The sequence below is a fragment of the Schistocerca serialis genome, chromosome 3 (genome assembly GCF_023864345.2).
Source record: "Schistocerca serialis cubense isolate TAMUIC-IGC-003099 chromosome 3, iqSchSeri2.2, whole genome shotgun sequence".
Lineage (NCBI taxonomy): Eukaryota > Metazoa > Arthropoda > Insecta > Orthoptera > Acrididae > Schistocerca > Schistocerca serialis.
In genome coordinates, this window is record NC_064640.1 from 110,395,844 (window position 1) to 110,408,985 (window position 13,142).

Consider the following 13,142-nt stretch of genomic DNA (forward strand, 5'->3'; position numbering starts at 1 on the left):
CTGCACATACTGTATATGTAACATCATGATGTGTTAAATCCTCTTGGATTGTCCGGAGGCGTCAAATAACGGCAGACATATAGGTCAAATGATAATGCCTTCATGTCTGATCCAGAGACTGGGAAAAACCTAGGTGATAACTTTCCTAGCCACAAGCACATAAGTGAGCTGGGCACCACTTGTGCCACATACATCTGCATATTTCAAGAGGCATGTCCTCTACATTCACACTCCAATACCTGTGACATTCAACCTGCCTCAGCCAGTGCAGATTCTCAGCATCCGAATAATGCAGATTTCATAATTCAGCTTTCCATGATTTGTAAGGGTAGTTTCACTGGTAAAGAGATTTCTTTGAAGAAAGAATATGTCGTCCTGATGTTGCATCAGAACTGAGTGAAAGAATTCCATAGGTATTCAGCAATCCTACTGATTAATCTGCTGGTGAAGTGACCCATGATGTGGATGGAAGCTGTACGTGCCAAAGTTGCAAACATTGCTGGGCCGATCGATTCCCGGAACACACACAATTTCTCTGCAGTTACCATGTGGATTAAGAGCAACAGCTACGAAATTATCTATTTCATTCAGTCCACTCATTGCAGGCTTACTGCTTGCCCTCTGTGTGGTATTCCAGCGCCTCTCGAATAAATTTTTTTTGTACATTTGTTGAACTGTCATTCTTGTTGGTCACCACATACTAACAACTTTGCTGTTCTCTTTGTGTTCCTTCTGTATTCCCTGTAGAGAATTGGTATATCTAGTTTCTTCACATTTGTGAAAGAAATTTATTTTTTTCAAACTAACCAGCACTTGATACATGTGAATGTTAAACAGAATGAAAGCAACAGCTCCTCTGTGCCCCTTTTATACTGGTATTGTGGCAGTGCAACACTCTGTGTCCTCCTAATCCGAAGTGACTTATTTCCCTACTTGGGTATGCAATCATGAACCTCCAAATAAGACTGCAATCCGTTTCATGTTTAAAATAAATAAATCATACGACATAAATGCTGTAATTATTCTGAAACTAGTAACTGGATTTTGAAGAGTGAAATGGCATAGAATTTGTCTCTTTTTGAACTATGATACAGCAAAGTTGATATCAAAATCTCTGTAATTAATACTGCTATAAAAAGAAACGAAATGTCATTTAGTGAGAACTACCTCACAATTCATCTGGATGAAAACAGAACTGCAATATCTTAAATGGCTCTGAAAATATTTGAGGGGAACAGCTTAGCTGAACCATCCTGTAAACCTGTGATGCATGTTTTGCAATATCTATAATATGTAAAATTGAGCTAATTGTAATTTGTAGAAATTTTTGATTAAGGAAATTTCGATATTTATCAGACAGAACAACATTTCATTCTGTCTTTGTATATATCTGGAACATTCGATCTTTGTTGTCTATGATAAAAAAGTTATTGCCTTCCCTGTTTAAGCCCTAATACTAATCATCCTGATGCCATCACTACAACAATTTATACCATGGTTCTGGTTTACTGGACACAGTACATCCATAAGGAACTGACATTAAAAGATAACAAAGAAAATTATTTCATTGATAGAACAAGCACTATTTGCTGAGTAATGCTATCAGATTAACAGTACTATAATGAGTATAAACTATATACAAGTTCTATTCTGCCACTAAATTTTGACTTGAGACACACACACACACACACACACACACACACACACACACACAGAGAGAGAGAGAGAGAGAGAGAGAGAGAATTCTGAATTTCATTTCCCTTATTATTAAGATACCACTCAGGACCATTTATATGTTCTTATTAGTAAACAAACAATTAATTAAAGATTGATAATTTCTCACAAATAACACACAAAGCAACTTACATCATGTGCACAACATTGTTTGGGTAATATGAAGGATCAAGGAAGACTGAAACCTTTGTCACATATTTTGAGATCTCTGGATCCTCTCTTGGGCCCCTTATATATAACATCCATTTGTATGGAGCACTAACTTGGTACTGTCTTTCAGGGCACCACTGAGAAACATTTCCAACAACAAACCTGTAGAAAATGCTCAGATTCAGGTAACAGTAAGCAAATTTTCATTGAGTGACACAAATTTTTCCTTCACTTAATGACAAGCCATGTCTCAACAAGAGAAACTTGCCTTTGAAGCTTCTTAAATCTTCTCCCTCTTATGTGACACTCTGACTTCTGGTGAAGTTCTCTGGCAATCCTGTTGTTGTTCTTAGTCAAAGCTGACTTTACTTCTGTTTCCAGAACTCTGTTGTTGTTTCCACATAAACTATCATCTTTTATACAAGGAATCTGTTCGGGCTGAATTCCTGTAGAAATGCTTTTATTTTTCACATTTTGTTTTTCTGCTCTTTTACGGGTATTAATAAAATGATAGGCCCCTGCACCAAAAATAAACTGAAAAATAAGAAATTACAATTAACAATGCATGACACTTAGGCTCATCAAACAAATGCCATGGCATCTCTAAATAACCTGAAAGAAATGACACTACAGCAACAAAACACGTAGCAAATTATGTGAGAGCTAAAATGTTTTAGGGAAGGTGGCATTCAGATTCCATGGTGTGCAGTTACAACACAAACAGGAAGAGGAGAGTGGACCAAATGTATAGAATTTACACAAGAACTCAAAGATGGTTATAATGTAAACAGAAGCAATACCATGAACAGAAGGGATGAAATTCACAAAATAAAGCAAAGAGGAATATGTTTCTCTCTAGACGAAATAGTAGTGACTAACCATAGCTTGGAAAACTATGAAGAATATTGGAGAAAGGACCAATAAATTAAAAGGAATGCCAGAGAAGTTGAATGGATGACATAACCGACAGGAAAAAATTCAGTAATGGAGAAAAAAATAACCCATAGCAATGCTGAAGCTGATGGTAAATTTGAAAATTTTAGTATTCTGTTTCGTTTGAAGCAAAGCACAGAAGACTAACAAAATTACAACAAATCACTGCATTAGGGTGCAAAGTACATTGTTGTCATTCGTAAGCCATTTTTACATGCTCAGCTAATAGCGTAGTTGTTATTATTAATATTATTGTTATTCCATTTAGCAGCATTATTAATGCAGTATTACTACAACAGCACTGTAAGATACACAAACATTTGTTGCTGTAGCCTATAACAATAATGATAAAAAATCTAGAAATTGTAAGAACTATGTATACCTCATGTCCCTACTAAACATTGTCACCCATATTTTCTGTGATGCTTAGTAAGATATTTGCAATTTTGTTTTTTTAATCTGTCAAAAAGGAACAGGATACATAAAATTCACACTGGTACACTTACAAAGTTGGATGACTGTGTGGTTAGTAGTGACACCCCCCGTCGTCATTTCAGTTTTTTTCCTAAAATCTACAAATACATAGACACTGCTTTTAATGATGAGTAGCTTAGCCTGCTAGAATGTGGTTTAATGTGCAACACACAGCACTATCACTAATCAACAAAAAAATTCTTGATTACTTATAATGTTACAGCCTTAGACAGAGCCAAATTTATGGTTGTGCAGCATAATGAAGTACCTATTAGGGCAAAACAGATGACTGATACTAGTTGTAAAAGTCAAGATACAAGATGGATGAAATATAAAAAGGAAAATGCTATTTTGAGTGGTATAAATAGTAAACTGGAGGATAACCTGGCATTAACTGTGAGGGCTGATAAGAGCAAAAGAGTGGTGACAATGGAGGAACAACAGTATACAAGTGAGGCTTAGCAATTTATACTGGAAATGAGATCAATGGAATGCAGAACAGATCCTATAACTAAATATGTTGAGCAACTTATGAGCGTGCTAAAGGATTCTGATCCTTTCCTAGTGAATTGGAAAAAACGTCACTTTTACTGATGAATCCTAGTGCTCTTATGCTTAGAGCTACCTTAAAAATCCATAAACTAAATTTATCTTTGTGGTCGATTGTTAATGCACGTAATGGATCAGGGTATGGGACTGACAAAATTTTGTAAAAATATTTGAATCAACAATACTTACAAACCCCTAAATTATAATACTAAAAATAGAGATCACCTTACCACAATCCTAAATTAAATTAACATTGCACATTGAATCTATATTGTACCTCTTGAAATTAAGAATATGTACACTAGTGCCGCCAAGGATGAGTTTTTTAACTTAGTTGCGATGAATCTTTGCATACATAGTGGCAGATCAAATAAGGAAATTGTGATGCACTGCAATTACTTGAGTTAGTTTTTAATTACAATTACTTCTGATTTGATAACTGGTATTACTGGCAGTGTCACAACACAACTATACCACTTTGTGTAATTTTTATTGCCTGCACAGAACACACACAAGCGACGGGGCTTTCATAAACCCAGGGGCTCCACTGAGTGAAATAACAGACCTAACAACATCAACTGACGTAGCTAGTTTGAATAAAGATGATTTCGCCGTGTTAATAGGAGGATCAAACGATGACTATAGAAACGAGCCATACAAGGTTATTACAGGAATGAGGAAGTGTTTCAATAATTCAACCCACACAAATGTACTCATTGTGAACATCCCACATCGTCATGATTTACCACCCTGGTCTAATGTGAACCACGAAATTAATGTTGCAAACGAGTGTATCACTGAAATATGCACTAACTTTAAGAATGTTGATATTGTAGATATAAACAGATTAGAGCGAAAGTCCCATACAGTCCATGGACTTCATTTAAATGTGCCAGGAAAGAAATTACTAGCCAAGAAAATTTGTACTTGCATTTAGAAGAAGAGTGAAGAAAAAAGTATAAGTGGCAAACAAATGGAGATTAAGAAGTGCTTTAGATGAGTTGCAAGCTGTGCCATTGGCCAAACGCAAATTACAAAGTGGTTTAAACTGATTAGGTGAGAAACAAACAATCAAGTCATCAGCCAAATGAAAATTACGAAATGGTTTAAACCGAAGAGGACAGATGTGGATGAAGCAAAATTTATACATGCTCCAGAAGTTAACTCACCTGCTGATTGCCACCAGCAAACAGAAGCCACACACAAGAAATATACCAAAAAATTTTTAAGGGTAAGTGCTGTATTAGAAATGCCATTAGAAAAAGAATCTGAAACCATTTCAACTAAAGTTACTAAACACCCAGATTTTGTTATACTACACCATAATGTTCAGTCACTCACAAATAAAATTTCCATGTTGGAAGCACTACTCCAGTATGCACTAAATGTAGACATACTCCGCATTACTGAACATTGGCTACGAAATGACGAAGTAAAATTAACCTCAATCTCAGGATATAGATTAGCAAGTCATTTTAGCTGAGAGTTTTCCAAACATGGTGGCTCTGCTATCTTTGTGAAAGAACAAATAAAGTTTTGTGATGTTAGTAAAAGTTATATCAACTCAATTGAAAAAGATTTTGAACTTTCCATTACTAAACTGTCAGAGCTTAATTTCATAGTTATTAACATATATAGAGCACCAAGTGGAAACCTGCCAGTCTTCATGAATAAACTAGAGGTTCTGCTGAACAGGATCAGTATACTAAATATGAAGATAGTGCTTTGTGGGGATTTCAATATTGATTTTTCAAAAGACAGCAGCACCAGAGATGCTTTGATAAATATGACCAACACATTCAATGTGATCCCTCCCCGCAATACACAGCCCAACAAGATTAACTGAATGCACAAATTCCATTATTGACCAAATATTCATCTCAGGAACAAATTACAGATTCACAAGCAGAGTGGTGAGCATAGGTTATAGTGATCATGAGGCACAGCTGCTGTGTATAGAAATGCCAACAAGTAATAGAAGTTCTGAAAAAGTAGTTGAAAAAAGAACCTTTTCTGAAGATTACATTAGAATTTTTAATCTCTTACTGGCGAAGGAAAACTGGGAAAGCATCGCCACTCAGAACAATGTTGATAGCATGTACATGAGTTTTAAGAGCATATTTCTTCACTATTTTAATCTAGTATTTCCAAACGTAGTAAAAACAGTAAAACATAACAATAATAAGTAATAGGAAACTAAAAGCATAAAAATTTCCAGTGAGAGAAACAGATTTCTGCAGTAATGTTGTAAGAAATATAGAGTAACCCAAGAATTCGCAGATTATTCAAAAGCCTACAAAAGAATCTATGGTAGAGTAGTCAAAGAGGCAAAAATTATGCGGAATGACAATTTGATAAGAAACTCATCCAACAAAATGAGATCTACGTGGAGAGTTATAAAGAAACAAACTTTTAATTCAGTGCCAAAGAAAAAGAATGTATCATTAACACTAGAAGGCTCAAAAGTCACAGACCCAAATTTAGTTGTGGAAAAATTCAATGAATACTTCACTTCACTAGCTGAAGACCTCATTCAAGTACAATGTCAAGGACCAGTCCCAAGCTTCTCCAGCAAGTCAGTGATCTCAACTGCTTCTATGTATGTTTATGATACAAAGCCCAATGAAATTATAAGTAAAATTAAATCATTAAGCAATAAAATGTCAAGTGATCTTGATGAAGTATCTGATTTTATAACAAAAGCGTGTGATCACCACACAGCAAACCCCTTGGCAAAAACTTTCCAGATGTTTTTAAAACTGCAAAAGTTTCACCACTTCTTCTGAAAAAATATCAAACTACCGACCCATGTCACAGTTAAGTTCCTTCTCAAAAATTCTAGAAAAACTCATAAAATTCATAAATAAATACGCACCACTTGCAGTACAACAACATGGTTTTAGAAAGTCTAAGTCTACACAGACAGCAATTTTTGAATTCTTGGACTACATTTTAAAATCCCTTGATCAACATAAATTAACTGCAGGTATTTTTCTAGATCTATCAAAAGCCTTTGATGTCCTGGACCATAACATTCTGCTCAAAAAATAAGAAAGACAAGGAGTAAGAGATGTAGCACGTAGCTCGTTGTGTTTATACCTAAAAAACTGCAGGCAGAAAGTATCACTTCAGTATGAATTCAACAAAATGAATAAAACAAGAAACAACTTTCTTTCTTGCGAATTACCAACAAAATATTGTGTACCACAGGGCTCAATCTTAGGTCCACTACTCTTCTTGATTTATGTGGACGACTTAGTTGAATATACGAGTCCCATAAAAACTATCCTGTTTGCCGATGACACCAGCGTATTGCTCACTGGATCCAGTCCAGAAACTTTGCAGTCCACAGCAGAAAGTTCTACGAAAAGACTTTCTGAGTGGTTCCCAAAAAAAAAAAAAAAAAAAAACCTCATTATAAATACTGAAAAAAACTGTGTCTGTCGATTTTCATTTAATTCCTCCAACTAATTGTCTATTCAAGCACAATTAAAAAATGGTCCCCTAGAAAATGTGTCACAAAATTTTTGGGTCTATGGGTTCAGCTAGACTTAAAGTGGGACACACATATAAATAACTTGTCTAGAAAACTATCATCTGTGTGCTATGGCCTAAGAATTTTAAAGGCTACATCAAGCAAAACAACAGTGCTGCAGGCATACTATGCACAGTTCCATTCACTAGTCCGATATGGGATTGTTTTCTGGGGGTGTTCAACTCACAGTGTAAAGGTTTTTAGAATGAAAAAAAAAGAGCTCTAAGAATAACTTGTGGCCTTAAAAAGATGGAGTCCTGTAAATCCCATTTTACTGAGCTTGGTGTTCTAAATGTTCCAAGTTTACTCATTTATGAAACTATATTGTTTACTATGGACTATCTCCTGAAAACAGGCAAACTGCTACAGAACAAAAATGTACACAACTATAGTACCAGAGGGAAATCAAATATACATAAAAAATATCACAGAACAACGACCTATCAGAGGAGGATAATTAACATTGGTGTAATACTACACAATAAGATACCAGAAGAAATAAAAAATGCTACTCATCCAATATTTAAAGCTAAACTAAAGGCATTTCTAATAAAGCACTGTTTCTATTCTGTCAGAAAATTTCTGAATACGTAACAAAATTATAGGTACCTATTTTTAATTTGCCTACTACTTCGTTAATACTATGTATTATTGTAACTTATCTTTGACCTGTCCAATATCAATTGTACAATTTGTGCTGTATGATAAAACTGGACTGTCGTATACACCACTTCTAACAAACACTGAACAACGCGCTCCAGTATGCGGCCGCCAAATACATCGCTGGCCACACTTCTCTGGGCGGCCCGCTTCTTCCATCGCTGGCCGTCTTCACACGCATGCTCCCTTACGTGGCCGAGAAATACACCGCTGGCCGCACTTCTCCGGGTGGTTCGTGGCTACCATCGCTGGCCGCCTTCGTGCGCGTGCGTTTGTCAGCACACAGCAATTGGCTACGCCAGGAAACATTGCGATTGGTTTTCCCTGGAAAACAGCGACCCCAGCCGACAGCTCCATTAACTAGCGAGCCTTATATAAACCCGGCCGCCGCCACAACGACAGTTCTCATCGGGAAGTGCATTACGCCGTGTTCCAGCTGCTTGTGGATGACTCGCCGCACCACTCGAGGTTACCTGGCTGCTCGGCGGAAATCTAGCGACTTCACTCGGAGAGACTGAACTTCACTGGACTTGGGAATAATTACGGGACGTGCACCCCACTATGCACATTTGGACATTGGTATAACCAAACTTTAATTATGCATTACTTCTGAGTGTGAGCCTGGGTAGACACTTGGCTAACATAATTGTTAAAAAGTGATTTGTGATTTAATAAACCAGACTGACGAGGTTATTGTGTTATTCCTGGTTATAACATGGACCAATAAAAAATCAAATCAAAACACATAACAGGTAGGTTATCTGTCCCTCTGTGGTTCATGGCATTTTGCTATTCCCCATTTGTGATCATCAATATGCATGTTGCAATACAGAATCGATATCATAGTGATCATTTTAAGTTCCCTTTGTGATGTTTCCACTATGTAGATTTTAAATTTTACAATGTTTTTCCAGTTAAAGAATACTGTGCTATGTGTACTTTTAAAGTGGCAGCCCAATTTTTGCTTCCTATTTAGTATATTGTTTTTAAGTTAATTCTGACCTATTTACACAACTGATTTGTACTACTTCATGCTTCAAGCATAAAAAAAGTGCTCACACATTTGCTGTATATATAGTAGTTCATATTTTTGTTAAGTGTATTTTTGGATGTAAGTTCTGTCTGGTTTTCTGAAGTGGCTGTCTTTCAGCCTCTGTTTTTTAAAGTTTTTCTTGGTTTTTACTATGTGATTCCATGTTCAACCCCTTTAACCCTTTTTAAAGTAGTAGATTTTTTTACCGATATTTGGTAATCGGCTCACTCTTGTCTCCAGAACGAAATTTTCACTCTGCAGTGGAGTGTGCACTGATCTGAGACTTCCTGGCAGATTAAAACTGTGTGCCAGACTGAGACTCGAACTCGGGATCTTTGCCTTTTGCGTGCAAGTACTCCACAGACTGAGTTACCCAAGCATGACTCATAATCTGTCATGAGTCGTGAGTCATGCTTCGGTAGCTCAGTCAGCAGAGCAACTGCCTGTGAAAGGCAAAGGTCTCAAGTTTGAGTCTCAGACTGACATACCATTTTAATCTGCCAGGAAGTTTCAGTTTGCTCTTGTATTTTAATTTTTACTTCCTTGCACAAACGTGGTGCATTAATTCACACCTATTGGTTTTGTGGAGGACCTTCATGTTTGCGTCTAAATCCAGGATTGTATGATAGTACCTAGGTCCAATACATTGTTTCTCACAGTTGCCACCTGTGACACTATATATGTCTGAGTGCAGGTACTCATTTTTTCACGTGAAATCTTTCTGTGTTGTGTCTTAATCTATTGGCACCAGGCCAGGCAATAAGTAACTCACATGACTGCCCCATCAATCCACGGCCAGCTCAAAGACACACACTCTGCTGCATGCACGAGTAGCGCCACCACCAAGCTGACTTAAGAAGCTGCCGCAATAATGCCAGCACAATCGCATAGCAGAGTTTACTCAACGCATTCAAATCCTACTAGTTAGCCTCACCTCTCTGTTGCTATTATCAACAATGAACTTGCTTGTGTCAAGGAACTGTTGGAATACAAGTGGACTAGCTGAATTGAAGTTAAGTAACCCAGAGTTACATACATTTTACATGTGCTCACGTTATTTCACTCTCTGTCTCAACACCCACCTATTCCTCGGCACCCACCCCTGAAGCGACCCAATAGCTAGTGACGAGTCTGTACCCATTTGGTGCTCCTGTTAATTGTCTCTCTTTTTCTTGCAGAACTGTCATTTTTCACTGTGCTCACCTTCCTGTGCTTTTGAGTTTCATAATGTGGTCTGCACTTGACTATGTTTGTTTGTGTACAATGAGGCTAACATTCATGCTTGCACACATTATTTCTTGTTTTGTAATTTTTGGTGTGCGTATTGAGCATGGCTAGTCCTTCACAAGAACTGTTAGTAACACAGATTGTTCAGTTTCAGGCACAGCAGATGCAGCAGCCCATGGACATGATGAACAAGACTGCTCACTGTGCAACCAAATATGCCGCTGCCACCCCAGCCTTCTGCAGCACAGCCACAGGCACCAGCACCTGTTTCCATCCCACCATTGCATGTGTTTGATTCAACACACGAGGAATGGATCAAGTACCGAGCACAGCTTGATGCATACACTGAAGGTAGGAACAGGCAACCTGATCATCTTGCAATGGCTGGTATGTCAGTGTACAGGTTCACCTGCAAACTTTTCCCCACTGCCCACCCTGAGAGTATTCCTGAAGAATTAATTGCTGGGCTGGACAAATACTTTGATGAACAGATTAATGTGGCAGCTACGTGCTACAAATTCTTTCATTTGTGGAGGAAACCAAATTGGACTCATGAGCAGTGGGCAGCAGACTTATTAGGGTTTACATGCCATTGCAAATTTAAGTGAGAGTGTGGACACTATTATAGTGACGCCATGATCAGGGACACAATTACACAAAATGTGCAAGATCTTCACACATGTGAATAGATTCTCAAGTATCCTGATCCTAGTTTGTGACAGGTTTTGGAATTAGTGGAGCGTCAGGACTCGTATGATATTGTAGCAATTGACTTTGATTTCACTCCTATTTGTGCCATACAAAGTAGTGGTAAACAGGTTGTGCCCATAGTTTGTACACTGCAGCACATAAATTCTCAGCCACGCAGCAAAATAAACAGAACCAGTGTGCTAGGCAGCAGACTAGCGGTGCTAAATCTTGGTCTTGGTGTTTCACAGCACACAAGTGCCAGGCGTGCCCCTGACTTGTAGCTACGTGTTATCCTTGTGGCAAGCACAGTCATGTTCCATCCATATGTCTGTAAAAACAGAAGCTCAACATGCACTTTCTCAAAAGCTTCAGTCCATAAATGCTAATACAATTTTTTCCAAGCCCAGTAGTGATTCTAGTATTACATAGTGCAAGTCAAGTGCAATAGCAAAGAAGTCGCACACATCTCCCATTCTCTGTCAGCCCAATAAGCTGTTTGTCTCTCTGCAGACTGCCAATCACAAAGTCTGCATGCGGGGGACACTGGTGCATCAGCGACTTTGTTGAAGAGAATCACTTGTGAACTGTTAGACAAGCATAAGCTACGTAAGTCACAGGCACCTCTTTCTGGTTACAGTGGACATAACATTCCTGTTCAAAGTGTTTGCAGCCTACCTGCTACTTTTTGTAACATTACCAAGACAGTTTCATTCACAGTTTTGAGTTCACATGACAGTAAATAAACATTTTTGGCAGGACTCTTTTGATCTGTTTGGTTTGTTCATTCAAGACAATGTTCTTTCTGTGAGCTCTTCTGTGCCTAGAGACAAGATAGCTGAACTGTGTGGTGACGAATTCAATGACATGTGAAAGACAATGTGCAACGACAGCTTTGCCAAGCACAGCCTGTCCTTCACGCTATCAGAGATCAGGTGGCATAACAACTCTTATCTTGGAAGGACAATGGTGTGATTCCGCTGTAGCAATCAGTCAGTGGGCATCACCTTTAGTGGAAATAAAGAAACCTTCGCAGAGGTTACGTTTATGTGCAGATTTCAAGGCAACAGTAAATCCACAGACTTTGATTGACTCTTTTTCTTTGCCATGGCCTGAGGAACTTGTTGACAAACTTGAGGCAGGTCACTTTTTTTCCTAGATTGATCTTCACGGTGCTTATTTGCATCTTACCCTGGATAAACAGTCACAACAAGTTCTTGTGATCAATGCCCACATTGGGTTATTTACGTTTTTGAGGTTGACCTTCAGGAGTGCACCCAGATCTGTAATTTTTCAATGCTATTTGTCACTCTTGACTGCTACAGTTCCATCTTGTTTGAACTATGTGGATGACACACAATTCAGGTCATACTCCCCATGAACATCTTTCCAATCTCAAGAAATTATTTCGAGTGCTGTCAGATGCTGGGTCGAAGCGTAATAAAGACAAGTGCATATTCTTCCAGACTGAGACTGAATATTTAGGACATGTGATCAAGAGTCAGGATATCCACACTTTGCAGTCACACTTAACTGCCATATGGGATCTCCCAGCTCCTAGGAACATTAGTGAACTTCAAGCTGTTTTGGGTAAATCAACTTATTACATTCTGTTCATTCCAAACACTGTGTAGTTTGCAGCTCCATTACATTGTCTTCGCTGAAAGAATTTTTCGTTTGACTGGACTCAGAGTGTCAGGTTGCATTTCAGATCTTGAAAGCTGCTATACTGAGCGATCACTGTTTGGTACATTTTGATCCTGCTAAGCCAGTTGTGCTTGCGGCTGACACTCTTCTTACATGATTGGTGTTGTTCTCTTGCACAGAGTCGGATCATTAGACTGGCTAATGGCCTTCACGTCCAAACTCCTAAACAGAGCTCTGTGCAACTACTCGCAGATTGAGAAGGAAGCTCTTGCTGTCGTGTATGTGCTGAGCAAATTCCACCAATTCTTGTATGGCAGAAAATTCTACTTGTGATGTATCACAAGTGTCTCACCTCATTGTTCAGCCCTTCAAAGCCAGACCATCTGCACATGTGCAGTGTTAGTTTTTGCTCCTCTCAAATTACAATGTGAAATTATGAACAAGCCCACAGCTAATAATTCAAATGCAGATAGTGTCTCTCGCCTAACAGTTGGCACTGGTGTGGCATTCAAC

The 13,142-nt window shown here is 38.1% G+C and overlaps 1 protein-coding gene across 2 annotated transcripts in view; it reads right to left on the bottom strand.

Moving 5' to 3' along the window:
- LOC126469791 (uncharacterized) overlaps window positions 1–13,142 on the bottom strand; it is a 120,159-nt gene that overhangs the window by 69,493 nt on the left and 37,524 nt on the right. For both annotated transcript variants that reach the window (XM_050097042.1, XM_050097040.1), the window contains exons 4-5: window positions 2,153–2,418; window positions 1,867–2,046 (exon numbers count right to left, since the gene is read on the bottom strand). In XM_050097042.1, the coding sequence (XP_049952999.1) occupies window positions 1,867–2,046; window positions 2,153–2,418 (446 nt within the window). The remainder of the gene's footprint in view (window positions 1–1,866; window positions 2,047–2,152; window positions 2,419–13,142) is intronic.